The 24,575-nt window shown below is 45.4% G+C and overlaps 1 protein-coding gene across 3 annotated transcripts; it reads left to right on the top strand.

Annotated features, from left to right (window-relative positions):
- The first annotated feature begins 2,346 nt into the window (after positions 1-2,346).
- On the top strand, positions 2,347-23,929 carry fxyd3 (FXYD domain-containing ion transport regulator 3). 3 transcript variants are annotated; one of them, XM_031905147.1, is made up of 9 exons: positions 2,369-2,492; positions 4,780-4,867; positions 17,125-17,188; positions 17,895-17,927; positions 18,084-18,104; positions 20,062-20,136; positions 20,302-20,338; positions 23,057-23,097; positions 23,773-23,929. In XM_031905147.1, the coding sequence occupies exons 3-9, from the start codon at positions 17,149-17,151 to the stop codon at positions 23,790-23,792; spliced, it is 267 nt and encodes an 88-aa protein (XP_031761007.1). In that variant the 5' UTR covers positions 2,369-2,492; positions 4,780-4,867; positions 17,125-17,148; the 3' UTR covers positions 23,793-23,929.
- Positions 23,930-24,575: the final 646 nt, after the last annotated feature.

The raw sequence follows: 24,575 nt of genomic DNA, 5'->3' as shown, positions 1-24,575 counted from the left end.
GTTAATTGGCATCTCTGCCAAGGTCAGACAGAGCAGAATGAGTGGTATAGGAAAGCCGGCTGCTGAAACTGTAGTATACGGATCATTCCTAAAATTGCCCGCCACTATTGATTTCTACGTAAGTCCCCTAAAAATCCCCACTATCATTCCTGCTCAAAAACACAATTATGCCAAATTGCCAATAAGTTTTGCTGAAATAAAAAACTCTGCATATTGTATTTTGCTCCTGAAGCACAGGAGAAAGCCCCCCCCCCCCCCCCGATGGGACAAAACCCATGTCGGAGCCTTTGATTAGAGTTGAGATCTAAGTGAAGAACAAAGCATATTGTATTCTGAGTCCCACAATAAACATCGGTCTCAGCAGGCTCTGGCCTGTTTATTATAACCAGCCGCTGCGTCCCAGCCAATGACATTGTTATACTCGCGACAAAGCAAAGTGGCCCCTCCCACCTGTTTGTGCAATTAATTTGGGTTCCATTCATTTTAACAGTTACCTATGGGAATCCTTTGTTTTTCATTAGATCTAATTAGAGGATATTCTCTCTGGTTACATTGTATTTTCCGGGGTGAATAAAGACAAAAGTCCCTCAGGGTCAACTGGATGAGGATCCAGTTTATTCCCTATGTGGTCCCTTTCAGGTTATTGGCGAGTTTCAGTGCCATTACCTGTAACAGTAACAATGTCTTATGTACATTTGCATATAATGGCAGCAATATCATTCACATCAATAAGGAAATTTGGGGACTATACAAAGAATTTCCATTAAAGGCCAAGTAAAGCCAAGGCAAAATATACACTTATGTTGCTTCTTCTTGGGTCTCTTAGCACAGCTGAATGCTTACCTGGCAATAAATTGAAATTGTAAGGGATATGCTTATTTTGGTCTTGTATTGTTTTGCACATGTTGAGCTGGTCAGTAGAACACAATTGCTATATGTTTATTTACAAACACAGCTACACTTACGGAAGGTATGGGTCGCTTCTTGCTCAACCCCATAGGTATGCTAGGCCCAAGTACATCCATTCCGCCTCCTCTTCTGAATTACTCATTACGTGCACCTATTGACTCCTGAAGCAACCGCCACCTTCAAGCTGATGGTAATGCCAGGGTTCCCTCTGTGGGCTGCACCAGTGGGTACGACAGACTTAAATTGCATGCAACCGTCATTACGGGGATGGGGCAATCCCCACTCTGCCAAACTCTGGACCCAATTGATTGGGGGGCACACCTGCAATAGTGTTCGTCTTGACCAATCAGGTGTGAGTGTAGTGGCTGCTGGAAGCGTGGTAAAAACTACCGCACTGTGGGGAAAAAAAAACATGGCAAATTGTGTTCATAAATAAGCCTTTACATGTTTCCATTTGATAGATAGATGATAGATAGATAGTAGATAGATAAATAGATGGATAGAGTAGATAGATAGTAGATAGATAAATAGTAGGTAGATAATAGATAGATAGATTATATAGATAATAGATAGATATATAGATAGATAGATAGATAGATAGATAGATAGATAGATAGATAGATAGATAGATGATAGATAGATAACAGATAGATAGATAGATAAATAGTAGGTAGATAATAGATAGATAGATTATATAGATAGATTATATAGATAATAGATAGATAATAGATAGATAGATAATAGATAGAGTAGATAGATAGATAATATATAGATAAATAGATAGATAGATAGATAGATAGATAGATAGAGTAGGTGATAGATAGATAGATAGATAGATAATAGATAAATAGATAGATATATAGATAGATAGATAGAGTAGATAGATAGATAGATAGATAGAGTAGATAGATAATAGATAGATAGTTGTGACGGTCACTGATCCTAGCAACCAAGACCTGATATGAAGGACAGGTGGGAAGGTCAGTAGGGGGCGGCTAAATAAACAGCGCAACCATTAATAATGATATTTTTGCTTTGCAATTTCTATGCCTCCCAGTTGCCAGGGTTACAAACCATATAATCACTAAGCCCCAGTAACATAACTAGTACGGCCCCCCCCTTCCAGATGCAATTTTTGTGCTGGATTGGCGTCATCACCAACGTCCAGTGGGCCCCGAGAGGGCCCAGACACCCCCCCCCCCCGCACCCCCATTAGTTTCTCCACTGCTAAGCCCTGGTGTATATTAGGGCAGATTTTTAATGCACTTTGTATGTGTGATATATACACTCTTCTAATATGTCGGTGCTTTAAAATATAGTCAAACGTCAGGCGAATTTCCCCTTTAAATTCCTTAATTCCAAAATCCTGAGGCGGAGAGAGGGTTAACCCAAACTCCCCCATCTGGATGCAGCTGGCTGTGGGATGTTCCCAGTGGGAGGGGCTGGCTGACAGTCAGAGCCAGTAGGGCCAGTTCTCACCTGTGCAGCAGGGTGGGACCCCAGAGGGAGATAGAAGCTGCTGAGGGCTGAACAAGCTGCCAGTCTGTTCCTGCTTGATCCAGGGAAAACAACCTTTGTTTTGGGTAAGTAGACTGGATACTTTGTATCAGCCTCTGTTTATTCTCTTGGGTTTTGTTTCTATTTAGCAAATAAGGATCCCATCACAGAATTGCAGGGGAGGAAGGATCACTATTTATTTATACTATCAATTCCCACAATCTTTTTAACAATTAGTGGTGAAACTAACCCCCCCCCCAGGGCTGAAAATCTCATGCTCTGTTGAGAGTGGGAAATGAGACAGATTTGTTTAGCTGAAAACTTTTAGAATTAGGAAGATGCACCAAAAAAAATAAAATAAAAAACCTCTACTGGGTTATATAAATTTATAGTAGCGCCAGCTGAAAAAGGAATAACATTAAAGGTCCATGTTTTATCTGCTTGCTTGAAGGGTTAAAGAGTGGGATTCTCTCAGTTGGCTCCAATGAATGATAATAACTTTTATTAGTTCTGGGGCTTTATACTTAGAGTAAAGGGGAAATTCGCCCCAAATCCCAATGCTGTGATTTTAGGAGGGTGTAGCCTGTTACATTGTGTATTAACTGCAAGATGTGTGTAGTTTTGTGCCCGGGTTGCCCAACTTCTCCCTGCAAAGTTGTAGTTCAGCCGTAACATGGGCATTTTAAGATTAATGGCACTCGCCCCAGGAATATTCTGACTCTCCAGAATGGCTTTAATGGTGGAGGGGGGTGTCCTCCCTATAAACAGCTTTTTATGACTTGTTGGACTGTTGATGAGACATTAAGCTGGGCTGGGTGCGGAGATACGTCTCCCGTTGCTGTCTCTTTGGTTACTAAATGTGCTTTATGGAAGCGCTGGAGCAGGAGAAACCATTACAATACCCTGTAACCTGATGTGTGTGTGAAGCTGTGTGGCTGATGCGCCTCAGCAATGAAAGGGGCACTATTCTAACTGCCTATGGATTGACTCAGCAGGGTGTGTTTCATGGCATTTGGTTCATGGCTGTGAGATATTGCTTGGCACCGTCGTGCATGCATTCTGACATTCTTATGGTCACTGGCAGCCAGTGGGACTTACTGAGTACTTAAAGAAATACTATCATGGTTTGCTCTGATAAACTTCAGTCACACTTCACTGCTGCGCTGCAAGTTGGAGTGAAATCCCCCCTCACCTCACCCCCAGCAGCCGATCAGCAGAACAATGGGAAGGGAGCAAGATAGCAGCTCCCAGTAGGTATCAGAATAGCACTCAATAGTAAGAAATCCAAGTCCGGCTTGGGACTCCTCCAGTTACATGGGAGTAGGAGAAACAATAGGTTAGCTGAAAGCAGTTTTAATGTGTAGCGCCGGCTGAAAGCTCAGACTCAGGCACAATGCACTGAGATGGCGCCTACACACCAATATTACAGCTACAAATACATTTGTTGGGTCAAGAATAAAAGGTTAAATGGCAGAGGGAATTATTTGCTGTGTAACAGTGTCATTTAGAAATAAAAAGTGTCCCATAAAAATCATGGCAGTATCCCTTTAATAGTCACTAATGTTCAGCCTCATCAGGGCTGCAGGTGAAGGTGAACTGAGCTGAGATTTTCAAAAAGCCAAAGGTCTCTTTAAAATCATGAAAGTATTTACACCTTGCAAGTGTAAAACCTGTATTTCCACAATTAAAGAGAGTGCTGGGTCCTTACCCGCATCTGGGGGCAGGGGGATTTGTCACGGAGAGAGAGAAAATTGCCTTTAGAAGGCGAGGCCTGCTCCTGGCCTCCTTTTGTAAGGCTACTGGAAAAATACAACTGGATATTGCACCAAGCATTTTATCTCTGAAATCAACCTGGTTAAACCCATGTCAACACAGTGCATTCTGTTATAGCTACAGCTGCTGCCTCATCTATGTAATAACAGCCAATTGTGGGTTATTTATGCTTACTTTATTTATTACGTCACTGTGTAATAATTTCCCCATTGTTTTGCTGCCTCTCTAATGTCTATGGCGCAGATTTTTATTTTAGCCTATTCTTAGCTGCCATTGTCTCTCTGACTGGCCTTAACCTCTTTACAGCCCATAGCCTTCTTCTTGGGCTACAGGGATAAGGGACATCTTCTGTCATCAGTGGGGTTTGGTCAACCAAACCCACCTATAAATGGCACCCTTCATAACTGGGACATCCCCCTTGGTTGTCTCACTACCTGTACAGAGAGGTAGCCTAAAATTATACCAATATAGGTATTTCAGAAGGAACAGCCCACGTTTGCCACTAGACATTATATAATATTAAGGGTCCACTCTCACATTATATAATGAGTATATGCCTATATAGGGTTCCTATGCCTATATAAGTTTCTATATGCCTAGGTTAAAAAGAAGATGGGGCTTGTGGATCTGTTCATACACTGCGAGATTCTCTGATGCCCTGGCAGGCCAGCCCAATCCTGTACCATAGGTAGGGAGATTGTTTCTTCTGATTTCCATTTGAAGATCCACATGATTAATGGGTCCAGTAGCGCAAGTGTAAGAGTTAAAAAAAATATTTATAAAGTAAAAAAAACAACTTTTCCCCATGACAGCAGTTTGTATCTTGGCTTCTGCCTTACAATAACAGTAGACTGCAGTGTCGCCCTCTGGCCCTACAGCTGGGAACCCTTTAAACTCCACAGAAACACCGCCTCCCCCACCCAGTTCTGACCCTGGCGACCATACTAACATGAAGTGGTTAGCCATCTGGAGATCATGACCTGTGTGGTTGCTTCAGAGCATGGAAAATATTTTAGATTAAAGGGCTATATCTGGTCCCAGAAAGCTTTATCCTGCATAAACACAGATGTCCGCAGACAGCAGGGTCAAAACCAGTCCTGGACTGGCAATCTGTGGACTGGGGCAAATGCCTTTGGGGCTGCTGTAAGATATAAGAGACAGTCATTAGTTGGTGGGGGGGTGTTGTTTGTCCATCTGTGTACTAGAAATGCCAGGCTCCTCCCTTGTCATCTGGTCCGTGTCCCACTATATTGGTGGCCATACAAGGGAAGATTTGCTCATTTGGTGTGGTCGCCAAACAAACGGATCTTCTCCCGATATGCCAAACAATTGCATCATAATAGCCGACATAGGTGATGTTGGACTGAGGACCGCATCAACAAGTCGATGTGGTCCCAGATCTGACAGAAAATTGAATCTGCCCAATTTAAGGACAGATATCAGTTGGGTAGGCCCGTTGGGGGTGCCCATTTACGGACAGATAAGCTGTTGAATCGTTCTGAAGGGCCAGAATCTGCCCGTGAATGGCCACCTTAACTCGCAGACAGGGACCAATGGTGTGTTGTTAGACCATGTCTGTGTGTGGGTGAGAGTGCAGAGTTTCATGGCTTGCCAGACAGCACTCCAGTAAAAGTAAATAAAGGTGCCCATACACGAGCAGATCTTCACCCGATATCCCCACCTACGTGTGTTTATCCCTGGGGCCAAACGATTGAATTATATTGGCGCCAATGGGGCAGTCGGTTTCGGGGACCGCATCAACGAGCCGATGTGGTCCCCGAACCGACAAAATCTTTTAACCTGCCCGATCGATATCAAGTCGATTTCAGGACAGATATCGGTCAGGCATGCCCCTCTTTGCTGCCCCTATACAGGCCGATAAGCTGCCGAATTGGTCTAAGGGACCAATATCGGCAGCTACAATAAGCCTGTGTATGGCCACCTTAACTCGCAGACAGGGACCAATGGTGTGTTGTTGGACCTCGTGTGTTTGTCTGTGTGTGGGTGAGAAAGCAAAATTCCATGGCTTACCAGACAGCAGTCCAGTAAATGTAAATAACTCTTTTAGGAAAAGGATACTTGATCCAGCTATGTACAGTATTTTGTGGGGCACTTGCTCTGGTAAAGTGTGAGCAAGGAAGTGCCAGGCCAAGAGGTACTTGTGCCCAAGGCAACTGCCACCCTCCACTCGCTGCTGCTGCTGAGTGAAGAGACTACAAACTAATTTTTTGCTAACTGCACCCACCCTGGTTGTGCCATACCACTAGTTTTGGCCCGGCTGCCAAGAGATGGGCACCAATAGATGGTGTCAGGGCTCTTCAGTGTTCAGTAGAGTGCTGTGCCCTCTCTTCTGCAGGCCGTCTGCTATCTGGACCCTGTAGAGAGCAAAAAACAAAATGTTTAGGTGGGTAGTTGGGTGCCAGCACTCTTACAGCAAACTCTGGTCATGAGTTTATAGCTTAAATCACTGCCATAAAGCAAGAATTGCTGGTGTTTTGCCAACAAATACAAATAGTACAATTGGCCATGTTAGTATCCCTCACGCAAGTACAAAAAGTGGCTGTAACTTTTCACATGTGAAGTAATTCAGTTATTCCAAGACTTTCCACAGTACAGCATCTGTGTCAGGGCCCAGAAACCCCTGAAATGCGGCATTGCTGCTTCTCTATTGGAACCGTATAAATGTACTGATTTAATCATTTATATATGATCTTTTTGGGACTCAATGATAGCAGATGGAGGGCAGTCCCTTTTTACATAGGAACTTGTAGATTGTAAGCTCTTTTGGGCAGGGCTCTCTTCACCTCCTGTATTGGTTACTGATTGCTTTATATGTTACTCTGTATGTCCAATGTATGGAACCCACTTATTGTACAGCGCTGCGAGATATGTTGGCGCTTTATAAATAAATGTTAATAATAATAATAATGTAGAGTGTAAGCTCTTTTGGGCAGGGCCCTCTTCACCTCTTGTATCGGTTACTGATTGCTTTATATGTTACTCTGTATGTCCAATGTATGTAACCCACTTATTGTACAGCGCTGCGGGATATGTTGGCGCTTTATAAATAAATAATAATAATAATAATGTAGATTGTAAGCTCTTTTGGGCAGGGCCCTCTTCACCTCTTGTATCGTTATTGATTGCTTTATATGTTACTCTGTATGTCCAATGTATGGAACCCACTTATTGTACAGCGCTGCGGGATATGTTGGCGCTTTATAAATAAATGTTGATAATAGTATTAATAATATCTGCGCTCATTGCTGCCACAGGGGTTCTCTTTTTCACTTGCCACTCATATTTACCTCAGGAATCTGTCTCTTTTACCTCCGCTACTCTCTCACAGGGGGATGGGGCCTCCTCCCCCTTCCTGCACAGAAATTCAGTCACAGCTAGCACTGTCCATACATACAAACAGCATATATAAAGTTTAGGGAGAATGGAGATCTGTTTTAGAGCAGCCTTTCTCTGTTGTATGTGGTGTCTGTAGTGGCTGTGACTGGGAGTTTGTGTGCAGGAAGTCCCAGGGAGAGGGGTGGAGATTCCTGAGGTAAATACATGTGTAAAAGCAAATAGGGAACCCCAATGGCAGCAAAATGCGCTCTTTTTAGGGTATGGAAGAAAAAGCATGTCCTTCTCAGGGTCCCTCTAGCACCGAACTGGAAATTCAGTGCAGCACTTCCTTCAATAGAGGCAACTGCTAAGGTTCTACTGTACAGCGCTGTGTACAACAGTAGTGCTTTATAAATAAAGATAAATACAGGTATCGGACCCCTTATCCAGAAACCAGTTATCCAGAAAGCTCCGAATTATGGAAAGCTTGTCTCCCATAGACTCCATTTTAATCAAATAATTCAGAATTTTAAAACCGATTCCCTTTTCTCTGTAATAATAAAACAGTACCTGTACTTGATCCCAACTAAGATATAATTACCCCTTATTGGGGGCAGAACAGCCCTATTGGGTTTATTTCATGGTTAAATGATTCCCTTTTCTCTGTAATAATAAAACAGTACCTGTACTTGATCCCAACTAAGATATAATTACCCCTTATTGGGGGCAGAACAGCCCTATTGGGTTTATTTCATGGTTAAATGATTCCCTTTTCTCTGTAATAATAAAACAGTACCTGTACTTGATCCCAACTAAGAGATAAATAATTCTTATTGGATGCAAAACAATCCTATTGGGGTTAATTAATGTTTTATTGATTTTTTTAGCAGACTTAAGGTATGGAGATCCAAATTATGGAAAGACCCCTTATCCGGAATACCCTTGGTCCCGAGCATTCTGGATAACGCGTCCTATACCTGTATATATACATGGCAGCTAGTGATGGGCGAAAAGTTTCGCCAGGCATGGATTCGCGGCGAATTTCCGCGTTTCGCCATTGGCGGATTGTTTCGCGAAACGGATGAAAAATTTCGCCGCACGTCAAAAAATTGTCGAGGCGACGAAACAATAGCCGCGGGCGACGAAACAATAGCCGCGGGCGACGAAACAATAGCCGCGGGCGACGAAACAATAGCCGCGGGCGACGAAACAATAGCCGCGGGCGACGAAACAATAGCCGCGGGCGACGAAACAATAGCCGCGCGACGAAACAATAGCCGCGCGCGACGAAATAATAGCCGCGCGACAAAACAAGAGCCGCGGGCGACGAAACAAACAAGAGCCGCGGGCGACGAAATAATAGCCGCGCGACAAAATAATTGCCGCGGGCGACAATTTTTTTTGTCGCACGACATTTTTGCCGTTTCGCGAATTTTTCGCCGTTTCGCGGATCTTTTCAAAGATTCGCGAATTTTTCGGCGAAGCGAAACGGAACAGATTCGCTCATCACTAATGGCAGCAGGACTATATAGCAGATGTCGTATTGGGTTCTGTAACTGAGGGTTATGCAGCCCTGTTATTGTACTCCTCAGCAAATAGCTTTTATTTATATTGTGCTTTTATACTATTATACTAACATATTTTGATATTATCAGGTAAAGGGGTAGTTCACCTTTAACTTAAATTTGAATATGATATATAATGGCCAATTCTAAGCAACTTTTCAATTGGTCTACATTATTTTTTTTTTTTTTATAGTTTTTTTTCACTTATTTGCCTCCTTCTTCTTACTCCAGTTTTCAAATGGGGGTCACTGACCCAGGCAGCCAAAAAACTATTGTTCTTTGAGGCTACAATTTTATTGTTATTGTTACTTATTACTTATCTTTCTATTCAGCCCCTCTACTATTCATATATCGGTCACTCTCTTAAACCACTCCCTGGTTACTAAGGTAAATTGGACCCTAGCAACCCAATAACTGCTGAAATTCCAAACTTGAGAGCTGTGGAACAAAAAGTAAAATAATTAAAAAAATACCAATAGTAAAAAATGAAGACCTATTGGCATTTGTCTCAGAATAGCACTCTCTACAACACACTATAAGTGAACAACCCCTACTGAAAGTTGTTTGTCCTTTCCCATTTTCTGCCCCGGTGGCTCTGCCTTTTCACACAATGTAACATATACCAGCAGATTGATGGACCGGTCTTTGCTGGAGGAGACTGGTTTTTGCAACATTGTTTAAAAAAATCATAACCAGGGGTTAAAGGAGTGGTTCACATGTAAGTTAACTTTTAGTATGTTATAGATTGGACAATTCTAAGCAACTTTTCAGTTGGTCTTTATTATTTTATTATCTTTGCAACTTTCAAATGGGGGTCACTGACCCCGGCAGCCAAAAACTATTGCTCTGTGAGGCTCCAGTTTTATTGTTATTGTTACTTTTTATAACTGATTTTACTATTCGGGGTTCTCTCCTATTTATATACCAGTCTCTCATTCAAACAACTCCCTGGTTGCTAAGGTTAGTTGCACCATAGCAGTTAACATTTAGTATGATGGAGACAATTTGCAATTGATCTTCATTTTTTATAATTGGTAGTTTTTTAATTTTTTTAAATTTTTCTACAGCTCTCCAGTTTGGAATTTTGCGCAGTTATCTGGGTGCTAGGGTGCAATTTACCTTGGTAACCAGGGAGTGGTTTGAGAGAGTGACTGATATATATAATAGTAGAGGAGCTGAATAGAAAGATAAGTAATAAAAAGTAACAATAAAACTATAGCATGAAAGAACAATAGTATTTTGGCTGCCGGGGTCAGTGACCCCCATTTGAAATCTGGAAATAGTCAGAAGAAGGCAAATAATTTAAGGACTATAACATAAATAATGAAGACCAATTGAAAAGTTGCTTAGAGTTGTCCATTCTATAACATACTAAAAGTTAAGTTAAACATGAACTACCCCTTTAAAATCTGGTTGCTGGTCCTTGGCAAACATGATGCTTTTTAAATCTCATGTCAGAACTGAAAAGAATCCGGCCGAGTTGGCAGTTTTTATTGGCCAACGTTTTGCCACCTTATAAATGATAACAAAAAGATGGGACGATTGGTCCATGCCGAACTGTGTCATTTAACCATTTAACGAACTGTCCTGGTAGAAAATGTACCTTGGGCTAAAAATAATGACAAAAATATGTATATGTATAATATCTGCCTTCTGATTGGGTGGGATATAAAAAGTGTAACCTCAGCCTAATTTATAAATAAATCTGACGGCAACGGTTGGTAAAATGTTCTCAGCTCCTAAGAATGAGAGAGTGCAGCCATAAGTGGGACCTCGCCAGGGCCTCGTAGGCACAGAGTATGATGGCATTTGCCCAGTCTGAAGGCAGCAGTGCCCAATCCCAGCTGCAGGGGTTAAGGGAGTAAAGAGGGTATGGGATGAAGAAACTGGTAATTAGATATTATTTGGGGATTTTAATTAGGGCCATAGTTAATGGGTGGGGCGGGGGGGGGATGACACAGTGGTGACCCTGTACTGCATTTCCCAGGCTTACATACCTTTTTTTTTTTTTTGTACCTGCTTGGATTTTTCAATGATCTACACAAAGTACAGTAGTCAGTGTAAAAACATTCATATTTTAGAAAATTATTTGCACCCCCCCCCCCCCATCCTAACCCCCTAAGGCTAGGATCCCCAACCAGTGGCTCGGGGGCAACATGTCGCTCCCCAACCCCTTGGATGTTGCTCTCAGTGCCCCCAAACCAGGGAGTTATTTTTGAATTCCTGACTTGGGGGAGACAAAATAATAGCCGTGAGCGACAACACAATAGCCGTGGGCAACAAACAATAGCCACGCGACAAAATAATAGCCGCAGGCAACAATTTTTTTTGCCGCACTACATTTTTGCCGTTTAGCAAATTTTTCGCCGTTTCTCGGATCTTTTGAAAGATTCGCGAATTTTTCAGCAAAGCAAAACTGAACAGATTCGCTCATCACTACAAGTCAGCAAAGTGCATTTCTAGGAAATGACTTATTTTCAGATGATATGGTAACCCTAGAAGGCAGTAATAAAACAAAAAGTTAAAAAAACAAAAAGCTGTAGCTCATAAGTAGCCATGACCTTCATCAGTGATCCCCAACCAGTGGCTCAGGGGTAACATGTTGCTCTCAGTGCCCCCAAACCAGGGAGTTATTTTTGAATTCCTGACTTGGGGGCAAGTTTTGGTTGAATAAAAACAAGATTTCCTACCAAATAAAGCCCCCTGTAAGCTGATAGGGTGCATAGAGGCCCCTAATAGCCAATCACAGCCCTTATTTGGCTCCTCCATGAACTTTTATGGTGCTTGTGTTGCTCTCCAAGTCTTTTTACATTTGACTGTGGCTCACGAGAAAGAAAGGTTGGGGATCCCTGCCCTAAGGGTAAGCAGGGTTGGACTGGTGGGTGCAGGACCCACCGGGACTGCCCCCCAGGGGCCCCGCAACCCACAAGGTGCCGCTGCCGGTCACACAGCCCCCATGGGCCCCCGCCGCTCCTCCCTAACCCTCCTTCCACCTGCCCAACGTCCTTCCCTGAACATGTAAGTGAAACCGGTGGACTGGGGAGCAGTAACAGGGATCAGGTCTGACAGGGATCGGCCCAGTCTGACCTGAGGGTAAGAACCCATGATAGATCTCTACTATGGCAGGCGAGTAACCTCTCCGAAAAGGGTTTCCACCGGCAACAATATAAGTTGTCAGTGGAAAGCACTTTGCATTGCTTTGGTTTTTATTGGTAGAGTTTCTGCCCAAATAAGGGGCATGGCCAGTATGAACATGGGGTGTGCCCGAAAATGTTTCCTTTTCTTCCCACTTTTGCTAATTGTTTAGTTCAACTCTGTCTCTCATACTCGACTGACTTACTGTAAAGTTGGGTTGTTTTAATGGCACTTTCTAAATCGTAGTTGGGAGAGAGGGATGCCCTATGGTGGGTGGGCAATTTGTGCTAAAACAAAAAAAAAAAAGAGTGCCCCTTTGCTGTGCCAATGGACGATCCACCTTCTTCCTGGGGTTCTGGAAATTGGGCCGGCCTGCTCGCTTACAGGGACTCCTCTCCGGCAATGGAAACAAGGACCATCTCAAGAGACACTAAATAAACATCTCTATAATTCGGAATTACTGAAGAATCTTGAACTGTGTAACCCTGAGGCTGAGAGACCCTTGTCACATAAAGCTCAGCATTGAGCACTGGGGGCTCGAGAGGGGAGGCTCCTTCCGAGAGAATGAATACAGCTTTGTCCGACAAGAACAAACCCAAATGTTTTCCTCCCTCCAATCATGCCCCTCGCAGCGCCGGCCATAGCCGGTACATGTAATGGTTTCTGTAAGGAACACATTCTGGGTTCTCATTGGGTCCTTTCTGGTTACACTGGATTCTTGTGAGAAATTCCTGTTTGCTTCTCACCCAAGAGTTGTGTTTATTCATAAGGGGCAGATATCCGCAGAAACATTCACTCACTTTCTCTTCATTGCTATGGGATTTTTAGACCGGTATTTATCAATGGGTAATGGGCTTCTAAAAATAATAAAAATTTTAGTATTTTATAGAACGGCCAATTTTAAGCAACTTTTCAATTGGTCTTCGTTATTTCTTTTCTTTTTTTTTTTCATTGTTTTTAAGTTATTTCAGTTATTTGCTTTAGATGGGTTAATTGTCCCCCATTTGAAAGAATCAGTCTATTTCAAATGGGGGCCAGTGACCCCATCTAAAAGTCAAAAGATGTATTGTTGTTGTGATTTTGTATTACTCATCTTTCTATTCAGGTTATCTCCTATTCATATTCCAGTACCTTATTCAAATGCATGGTTGCTAGGGTAATGTGGACCCTAGCAACCAGATTGCAAAAACTACAAACTGGAGAGCTGCTAAATAACTCAAAAACCGCAAACAATAGAAAAATATCACTCACTACATCAGGGGTCCCCAACCTCAACCGGGGGTGTGGCCATGTCTGCAGGGTCCAGTTTATTATCATTTGGGCCCTGATTTACTTGATGGCAGGGGCCACTACCAGGTAACCTGTAGGCCTACAACTGGTAGCTCCCAGGGGGGAGGGCTTGGCTGACTTAGTACTATGGCTCCCCATAAATACAGATGGTGGCTGAATGGTCCTCTTCATACCCCCAAGATAATTTAATTGGCTCTTGATGCAATAGATTCGATTGTAAGCTCCTCTGGGGCAGGGAGTGGTTTATAATCTCTTCAGTCTATTTAATGAAGCCATTTCCTCCCCCCCCCCCCCCCCCCCCCCAGTAGCTTCTGTTTCCTTGGCTGCTTCGTTAGTCAGGGCAAGGGGGCAGGTATTCTCTATCCTGTTATACAAGGCTGGCAGCTGTTATGTGTATTCATTTTGGCTGCTGGCTAGACTTCCTGCGCTGATGCCATGTGGGTCGCTGAGGGGTACAGTTACACCATGGGCAGCTGGCATGCAAAAAGCCTGTGATAGAGTTCAACAATGAGATCCCTAATTATATACAGGTATGTTGTATACCTGTTGAAAGCTTTGAATTATGTGAAGGCCATCTTCCATTGACTCCATTATAATCAACTAAAATTTTTAAAGATTATTTCCTTTTTCGCTGTAATAATTTAACAGTACCTGTACTTGATCCCAACTAAGATATAATTACCCCTTATTGGGGGCAGAAAAGCCCTATTGGGTTTATTTAATGGTTAAATGATTCCCTTTTCTCTGTAATAATAAAACAGTACCTGTACTTGATCCCAACTAAGATATAATTACCCCTTATTGGGGCAGAACAGCCCTATTGGGTTTATTTAATGGTTAAATGATTCCCTTTTCTCTGTAATAATAAAACAGTACCTGTACTTGATCCCAACTAAGATATAATTACCCCTTATTGGGGCAGAACAGCCCTATTGGGTTTATTTCATGGTTAAATGATTCCCTTTACTCTGTAATAATAAAACAGTACCTGTACTTGATCCCAACTAAGATATAATTACCCCTTATTGGGGGCAGAACAGCCCTATTGGGTTTATTTAATGGTTAAATGATTCCCTTTTCTCTGTAATAATAAAACAGTACCTGTACTTGATCCCAACTAAGATATAATTACCCCTTATTGGGGCAGAACAGCCCTATTGGGTTTATTTAATGGTTAAATGATTCCCTTTTCTCTGTAATAATAAAACAGTACCTGTACTTGATCCCAACTAAGATATAATTACCCCTTATTGGGGGTATTCTGGATAATGGGTCCCATACCTGTACTTAATATAAATACAGAACATGCTGCAAGCAGAGGATTTCCAGACTACGAAACACTATGAAAATATTGCACACAAAATCTTTCCAGGCAAAAAGAAGCAATCAAGAACCAAAAAGAAAAAGGGCAGATTTGGCAGGAAGGTCTCGCAACTGATGGAGGGCCGCCGTGTATCCCAAGATAGCATGAGTGCTGGTGGACCGAGGTCCTCAGTATTACAGTCAAATTTCAGAATTCCTCTAGTGTTTCAGAATTTTTTACCTGCTGATTCAGTGATAAATTGTCTTTTATATATTTATACATGTTCTATGTACCTGCTGACAGAGACATGGGATGGGAGTCAGGCAGGAACTGCCCCAGGGCAACAGAGCAGTGGCTATAGTCTGCATTTCTGACTCTGAGAGATCACGGTGTTCTCACCGAGCCCCTCCCTTACCCTCTGTGAGCCAAAGGTAAACAGGTTCCTATTCACCCTGGGGCATGGGGTGAGGACTGGCAGCGAGGGCGCTGTCCTTCTGAAAATAATAAAGGGAAAGGATAAAGATGATTGCAAAACAGACGAACACTAATTTATAAGGCCATTGTTATATGCAAAGATACATGTCAGCAGTGTTTCTGCCATTCAGTTTCCCTTGGGCCTATGGTACAGGCGGTATATGGACTGTAGAACTGTGGCAGTTAAAGGGAAACTATACCCCAGAATAAATACGTAATACGTAAGCCCAATCATTTCTAGTTGCCCCAGTGGCTCAGTGCACAGGGGCATATACTAAATCTGCCCATTAGTTCCCTGTCTATAAAACTGATTTTCATGCGTTACTCTCTCCAGCTAAAGGGAAACTACACCCCCAGGATGAATACGTAACCAACAGACCGTTTATATTATGTTAAGTGGCCTATTAAAGAATCTCCCCAAACTGGAAAATATATATCAGTAAATATTGCCCTTTCACATCCTTTCCCTTGAGCCGCCATTTAGTGATGGGCTGTGTGCTCCCTCAGAGATCAGCTGACAGGAAGTGATGCAGCTCTAACTGTAACAGGAAGTAGTGTGGGAGTAACAGGCAGAACTCTGCCCATTCATTGGCTGATGGGGCCTAGCATGTATGTGTGCCTTGGCTTGTTTGTGTGCACTGTGACTCCTATGATCCCAGACCAATTGCAAATTGTCTTTTAATTATATGTGTTAGTTGGGATCAAGTACAGGTACTGTTTTATTATTACAGAGAAAAGGGAATCATTTAACCATTAAATAAACCCAATAGGGCTGTTCTGCCCCAATAAGGGGTAATTATATCTTAGTTGGGATCAAGTACAGGTACTGTTTTATTATTACAGAGAAAAGGGAATCATTTAACCATGAAATAAACCCAATAGGGCTGTTCTGCCCCAATAAGGGGTAATTATATCTTAGTTGGGATCAAGTACAGGTACTGTTTTATTATTACAGAGAAAAAGTAAATTATTTATAAAAATGTATATTTTGCCTTTCCATAAATTGGAACTTTCTGGATAATGGGTTTCCGGATAAGGGGTCTGATACCTGAATATTCTTATAGATAATATACTTATATAGTGTCTTATTTCCTAATGACATTTACTCATTAGCACAATTCAGGCTATGTAAATGAGGATGGAAGGGAAGGAGCATACACACTACTAACACTGCTCTGGGTTGTTCCTGTTAAGGTGGCCATAATTTGTAAAAAATATAATTGTATTATATATCCGCAAAATGAGCGGATCTTTCTCCAATATGACCTCTTAAGGTGGGCAATATTGGGCTAATTCTAACGTTTTGGCCCTAGGGATCAGATTATTTGGTCTAAAGGACTCGAATCTGCAGCTTTAACTGCTGCCTTTCTCTGCAAGGAAATAGTGGCGGTGGGGTTTGGCGAGTCCATCCTCCACTGGTGTAATCCAATAGTTGGTCAGACCAAGAGATCAGAAACCTCAGTTGCCCTTTCCCATCTCCTTCTAGAGCAACATCAGAACCCTTCTCTGTTTTCCTTCTGAAGGGATATCTCTGTCTGTACAGTTACAGGAACTGACCAGCAGGTGGCGCTGTTACAAAATTCATTATATTGGCAGTTAATAAAAACTTTAATAGCTCTGAAACTAAACTTATCCTTTGGCTTTTGCCTTTGATGAAGTTATTGTTGTATAGTTGGCATATACCTTTATTTAATGCTCCTGTCTGTTCTATGAACCCCTTCTACCCCGAGTCTGCCGGCCAATCACTGAGTGTGACATCTGGTGTGCGACCGTATAAAATAAATAGCAAATTCAATCTACTTAAGGTGCGGCTGTTTACTCTGTGCTTTGCTTTCTCCCCAGGCTGCGAGGAACTGCTGCTAGAAGATGCAGGAAGCAACAGTAGCCTTCTTTTTGATGCTGACAGGTATGTACAAATCCTATATAACTTGGGTAGAATATGTCTGTCCCAATATGGAGGAAGAAGCCATTTTCCCGTTGGAGGATTGAGGGTTAGATCCGTGCAGTTATTTATTTAAAGGCTTTCAAAGTCCCTCCTTGCCTTCGGGCTGCCTTCAGCCAGCTACCTGTACTACAGTGCATGCTGGGAGTGTACAGTCAAACACAGCAAGCCTAAGGGGGGTTTAGGGCCCCCATAATTGGCAGCTTTAATCTAGGTTTGAGCAGAGAGTGGGTCTTAATGGGGTTGTTCACCTTTGTGTTCACCTTTTGTTCAGCAGCTCTCTAGTTTGGAGTTTCAGCGGCTATCTGGTCACTAGGGTCCATATTACCTTAGCAACCAGGAAGTGGTTTAAATGAAAGACTGGAATATGAATAAGATAGGGGCTGAATAGAAAAAGAAGTTCTAAGATGTAACAATAACAATAAAACTGGAGCAATAGGTTTTTTTTTTGGCTGCTGGGGTCAGTGACCCCCATTTTAAAAACGGCAAAGAGTTGGAAGAAGGCAAATAATTTAAAAACTATAACAAATAAATAATGAAGACCAATAAAAACATTGCTTAGAATTGGCCATTCTGTAACATACTAAAAGTAAATGATTGTATGCTCTAGTTATTGGACTGTTCCACCCCCTGAATAATATAATTATTATATCTCTTATTTCCCCCTCAGCTCTCCCTGGTCTCCATGCTAAGAGTCCCGAACGTAAGTAACTGAAATGTGGCCCCTAGGCTCTGTGTCTGCGGGCTTCATCCAGATCCTGAGACTGTCCATATGTACTCGGGGATAACTTTCATACACAGAGAAGTTTGCTTGAAGCAAATGATTTTAACTTGTCCTTTGTTTTCTTTTCATTTACAGACAACTCGCAGTTCGTCTACGGTAAGTTCCCAATGGAGTCGGCCACACATTGTGCTATTTATGTTCTGTGTGTCTTGCACCATTAAAGAACAAGCATGGAACATTTCAAGCAAATAAAAGAATACTGTTCTGTGTATATTTTGCTAATTATCTGCTCTGCAGCTTTGCTTTGTTGCCCAAACTAATGTGTGCAGAGGCGCCATCATATTCCCTGCTCCCAGTTATCCCCTGGGTGGCTTTGGGTGGGCGTGGTAGAGAGATTGGGTGGTGTGCAGTACAGGTATGGGACCTGTTATTCAGAATGCTCAGGCCTAGGGTATTCTAGGGGTCTTTCTGTTATTTGGATCTCCATGCCTTAACATTTAAACATGAAATAAACCCAATAGGGCTGTTCTGCCCCAATAAAGGGTAATTATATCTTAGTTGGGATCAAGTACAGGTACTGTTTTATTATTACAGAGAAAAGGGAATCATTTAACCATGAAATAAACCCAATAGGGCTGTTCTGCCCCAATAAGGGGTAATTATATCTTAGTTGGGATCAAGTACAGGTACTGTATTATTATTACAGAGAAAAGGGAATCATTTTTAAAAATCTGAATTATTTGTTTAAAATGGAGTCCATTGGAGATGGCCTTTCCATAATTTGGAACTTTCTGGTTTCCATATAATGAATCCCATACCTGTACAGAGAATGGGTGGCTGGCTGGGTGCAGTACTAGTACAGAGAATGGGTGGCTGGCTGGGTGCAGTACTAGTACAGAGAATGGGTGGGTGGGTGGCTGGGTGCAGTACTAGTACAGATAATGGGTGGCTGGCTGGGTGCAGTACTAGTACAGATAATGGGTGGCTGGCTGGGTGCAGTACTAGTACAGAGAATGGGTGGCTGGCTGGGTGCAGTACTAGTACAGAGAATGGGTGGCTGGCTGGGTGAAGTACTACAGAGAATGGGTGGCTGGCTGGGTGAAGTACTACAGAGAATGGGTGGCTGGCTGGGTGCAGTACTGGAGAGAATGGGTGGCTGGCTGGGTGAAGTACTACAGAGAATGGGTGGCTGGCTGGGTGCAGTACTAGTACAGAGAATGGGTGGCTGGCTGGGTGAAGTACTACAGAGAATGGGTGGCTGGCTGGGTGCAGTACTAGTACAGAGAATGGGTGGCTGGCTGGGTGCAGTACTAGTACAGAGAATGGGTGGCTGGCTGGGTGCAGTACTAGTACAGAGAATGGGTGGCTGGCTGGGTGAAGTACTACAGAGAATGGGTGGCTGGCTGGGTGAAGTACTACAGAGAATGGGTGGCTGGCTGGGTGCAGTACTGGAGAGAATGGGTGGCTGGCTGGGTGCAGTACTAGTACAGAGAATGGGTGGCTGGCTGGGTGAAGTACTACAGAGAATGGCTGGCTGGCTGGCTGGGTGCAGTACTGGAGAGAATGGGTGGCTGGCTGGGTGCAGTACTAGTACAGAGAATGGCTGGCTGGGTGAAGTACTACAGAGAATGGGTGGCTGGCTGGGTGCAGTACTAGTACAGAGAATGGGTGGCTGGCTGGGTGAAGTACTACAGAGAATGGCTGGCTGGGTGCAGTACTGGAGAGAATGGGTGGCTGGCTGGGTGAAGTACTACAGAGAATGGGTGGCTGGCTGGGTGCAGTACTAGTACAGAGAATGGGTGGCTGGCTGGGTGCAGTTCTAGTACAGAGAATGGGTGGCTGGCTGGGTGAAGTACTACAGAGAATGGGTGGCTGGCTGGGTGCAGTACTAGTACAGAGAATGGGTGGCTGGCTGGGTGCAGTACTAGTACAGAGAATGGGTGGCTGGCTGGGTGCAGTACTAGTACAGAGAATGGGTGGCTGGCTGGGTGAAGTACTACAGAGAATGGGTGGGTGTGCCCAGCTTGGCACAGAGTTGGCAAGGAGGATGTTTTTGCTTCTCATAAACCATTTGCTTGGGATTCTGCTGAATCAGGTCTTTTATCTTTCCCAGACTATGAATCGCTGAAGATCGGGGGCCTTATTGTGGCCGGGGTGCTGTGCGCTATGGGGATCATTATATTACTGAGTAAGTGCCTCTGAGGAACCCCTCATAGTGACATTGCCAGGGGAGGAGACAATATTTAATAACTTTGCTGCACTATCTGCGCCTGTTTTGGCCTCCCAATCCCACCCTGTTTGTGTCGCTGGGCTGTTACCCCACAATTTCACGTGTAAATCTTTTGTTCCTTAGGTGGGAAATGCCGATGCAAATTCAATCAGAAGCAGGAGTGAGTGACCAGCCGTTTATATGCATTATTTCTGCCTCCATTTTTCACACTTTACCTCCATTTTTTGTTCCAATGTTGCGTTGAGTTCCCATTACAGAACTATAGAGCTTCCCACCGCATCCCAGTGGTGTAACCTTGCATTTGACCCCCCCACCGCACCCCAGTGGTGTAACCTTGCATTCGACCCCCCCACCGCACCCCAGTGGTGTAACCTTGCATTCGCCCCCCCACCGCACCCCAGTGGTGTAACCTTGCATTCACCCCCCCACCGCACCCCAGTGGTGTAACCTTGCATTCACCCCCCACCCCAGTGGTGTAACCTTGCATTCACCCCCCCCACCGCACCCCAGTGGTGTAACCTTGCATTCGCCCCCCCACCGCACCCCAGTGGTGTAACCTTGCATTCGCCCCCCCACCGCACCCCAGTGGTGTAACCTTGCATTCGCCCCCCCACCGCACCCCAGTGGTGTAACCTTGCATTCGCCCCCCCACCGCACCCCAGTGGTGTAACCTTGCATTCACCCCCCCACCCCAGTGGTGTAACCTTGCATTCACCCCCCCACCCGCACCCCAGTGGTGTAACCTTGCATTCACCCCCCCCCCACCCCAGTGGTGTAACCTTGCATTCACCCCCCCACCGCACCCCAGTGGTGTAACCTTGCTTTCACCCCCCCACCCCAGTGGTGTAACCTTGCATTCGCCCCCCCACCGCACCCCAGTGGTGTAACCTTGCATTCGCCCCCCCCACCGCACCCCAGTGGTGTAACCTTGCATTCGCCCCCCCCACCGCACCCCAGTGGTGTAACCTTGCATTCGCCCCCCCCACCGCACCCCAGTGGTGTAACCTTGCATTCGCCCCCCCCACCGCACCCCAGTGGTGTAACCTTGCATTCGCCCCCCCACCGCACCCCAGTGGTGTAACCTTGCATTCGCCCCCCCCACCGCACCCCAGTGGTGTAACCTTGCATTCGCCCCCCCCACCGCACCCCAGTGGTGTAACCTTGCATTCGCCCCCCCACCGCACCCCAGTGGTGTAACCTTGCATTCGCCCCCCCACCGCACCCCAGTGGTGTAACCTTGCATTCGCCCCCCCCCCCCACCGCACCCAGTGGTGTAACCTTGCATTCACCCCCCCCACCGCAGCCCAGTGGTGTAACCTTGCATTCACCCCCCCCACCCCAGTGGTGTAACCTTGCATTCACCCCCCCCACCCCAGTGGTGTAACCTTGCATTCACCCCCCCCACCCCAGTGGTGTAACCTTGCATTCACCCCCCCCACCCCAGTGGTGTAACCTTGCATTCACCCCCCCACCCCACCCCAGTGGTGTAACCTTGCATTCACCCCCCCACCCCACCCCAGTGGTGTAACCTTGCTTTCACCCCCCCACCCCAGTGGTGTAACCTTGCTTTCACCCCCCCACCCCAGTGGTGTAACCTTGCATTCGCCCCCCCACCGCACCCCAGTGGTGTAACCTTGCATTCGCCCCCCCACCGCACCCCAGTGGTGTAACCTTGCATTCACCCCCCCACCCCAGTGGTGTAACCTTGCATTCACCCCCCCACCGCACCCCAGTGGTGTAACCTTGCATTCACCCCCCCCCACCCCAGTGGTGTAACCTTGCATTCACCCCCCCACCGCACCCCAGTGGTGTAACCTTGCTTTCACCCCCCCCACCCCAGTGGTGTAACCTTGCATTCGCCCCCCCACCGCACCCCAGTGGTGTAACCTTGCATTCGCCCCCCCCACCGCACCCCAGTGGTGTAACCTTGCATTCGCCCCCCCACCGCACCCCAGTGGTGTAACCTTGCATTCGCCCCCCCCACCGCACCCCAGTGGTGTAACCTTGCATTCGCCCCCCCACCGCACCCCAGTGGTGTAACCTTGCATTCGCCCCCCCACCGCACCCCAGTGGTGTAACCTTGCATTCGCCCCCCCCACCGCACCCCAGTGGTGTAACCTTGCATTCGCCCCCCCACCGCACCCCAGTGGTGTAACCTTGCATTCGCCCCCCCACCGCACCCCAGTGGTGTAACCTTGCATTCGCCCCCCCACCGCACCCCAGTGGTGTAACCTTGCATTCGCCCCCCCCCCCACCGCACCCCAGTGGTGTAACCTTGCATTCACCCCCCCACCGCAGCCCAGTGGTGTAACCTTGCATTCACCCCCCCCACCCCAGTGGTGTAACCTTGCATTCACCCCCCCCACCCCAGTGGTGTAACCTTGCATTCACCCCCCCCACCCCAGTGGTGTAACCTTGCATTCACCCCCCCCACCCCAGTGGTGTAACCTTGCATTCACCCCCCCCACCCCAGTGGTGTAACCTTGCATTCACCCCCCCCACCCCAGTGGTGTAACCTTGCATTCACCCCCCCCACCCCAGTGGTGTAACCTTGCATTCACCCCCCCCACCCCAGTGGTGTAACCTTGCATTCACCCCCCCACCCCACCCCAGTGGTGTAACCTTGCATTCACCCCCCCCACCCCAGTGGTGTAACCTTGCATTCACCCCCCCACCCCACCCCAGTGGTGTAACCTTGCATTCACCCCCCCACCCCACCCCAGTGGTGTAACCTTGCTTTCACCCCCCCACCCCAGTGGTGTAACCTTACATTCGCCCCCCCCCCCACCCCAGTGGTGCAACCTTTCAATCCCCCCCCCCCCCCCATTGCTACTCCTACTATTTCTCCCTAATAAAATATATTTTTCTCTTTTTACAGTCGCAGGACCCGAGCCCAAGAGCAGCAGCTCATCACTCCAGGTACAGGGGGATTATAAATATAGTAACCCATAGCAACCTATCAGGTCTTTGCCTCAGTGCTGCCTGTCCGTTGCTATGGGCTACTAGACCTGGGGACAAACATTGTGTGTTATTGCCCCTGTCAATTACTTTGCTCTCCTGCTACACTAGAAACCATGCACTGTATCCGAGATGTCATCCCTGCAGGCTACATTTCCCAGCATTCCCCAAGAGCAGTTGTGTAGGAGTGCCAGTAATTGTGCATATTAAACAGGATTATTTTTGTTTAAGGTTTTTTTTTGGTGTTTGAATCCACCTCTCTATTCTATACCCACTTAAACTGCAACTGAACTGCTATGTGGTTGCTATGCCCCATAACCCTAGTGACCACAACAAAGAAATATATAACATGAAAATGCAACTATCGACAAGCACTTATTTTCCTCCAGGTTCTCCCCAAACGGCCTACATAAATATCCCCTGCAGAGGGCACTCACAGACCTGCAAATCAAATCTTCTGTGCTCCTTTTCCAATTGCATCGCACTCTAGTTGCTAGCGTCAGAAGCCCTAGATACCCATAGCAGCTGAAATGCCATAGTGTTAGCAAACAAACACAGATAAAATGACAGGATGGTGCCTTTCTATTTAGATAATTGCCTCTTTCGGAACCTCATCTCTTCTCCTCTCTCTTGCAGGGACGGCCAGTAACTGCTGATCCACTTTCTTCCCATGGAGGACCCCCTAACACTCCCGGACACCTAAATACTCCCCCCTACTCCCAATCCCTTTGGTTTTGTAACATATTACTTCTCATTTTTATGGCTACTAACTCAATAAAGGTCTTTGTTTTCACGCGTGTGGGTTTTCTTTATAAACCAACCAGTCCTGTAGAACCAGAACCAGAACCATTTGCAGTCGCCGGCAGGAACTGGGCAGGAGTTGTGTTTATGTTTATAGGGTGGGACACGGGTTTCTTTTGCAGGGAGCTGTTTCCTGGTTCCAGTGTAATTTATTGGAAAGTTGCCCTGACTGATAAACATGGAGCAGGAATAAATGGCCCTCTGTGCACAATATCCACAGGTCCGTTTGTTACCTCAGGAACGTTGCTTAGGTGTAGTTCCCCTTTAATCATGTCTTTGACAGAAACAGGTTGAATCACCCACCCCTGAAGCTGATGAAGGAGGCGGAGCAAGTGCTGTGAAAATTGAAAAAAGTTAGTCATAGGTTGGGTAAAAGGAAACTTATACCTCCCATTGACAAAAGAGCTGTGTAATTGCCCAGAGAACCCAGAGCTAATGAGCCCTTGCACCAATAATGTATATATACAGCTCATGTGTAAAAGAACAATTCACTCCGTATATGAGTGGCCCCTAATGACCTAAAACAGGGGGTCCCCAACCTTTCTTACTCATGAGCCACAATCAAATGTAAAAAGACTTGGGGAGCAACACAAGCACCATAAAAGTTCATGGAGGAGCCAAATAAGGGCTGTGATTGG

This window comes from Xenopus tropicalis, chromosome 7, assembly GCF_000004195.4.
Source record: "Xenopus tropicalis strain Nigerian chromosome 7, UCB_Xtro_10.0, whole genome shotgun sequence".
In the NCBI taxonomy this organism is placed as follows: Eukaryota; Metazoa; Chordata; class Amphibia; order Anura; family Pipidae; genus Xenopus; species Xenopus tropicalis.
Note: the sequence above shows the minus strand (reverse complement) of the source record. Positions and strands in the feature narration are given on the sequence as shown.

Bases quoted from the DNA above. Each gene is read 5' to 3' on its own strand.
- fxyd3 (XM_031905146.1), top strand. From the start codon at position 17,149: ATGCAGGAAGCAACAGTAGCCTTCTTTTTGATGCTGACAG. The intron at 17,189-17,894 runs GTATGTACAAAT...TTTCCCCCTCAG, and splicing joins CTTCTTTTTGATGCTGACAG to CTCTCCCTGGTCTCCATGCT. The intron at 18,105-20,061 runs GTAAGTTCCCAA...TATCTTTCCCAG, and splicing joins CAACTCGCAGTTCGTCTACG to ACTATGAATCGCTGAAGATC.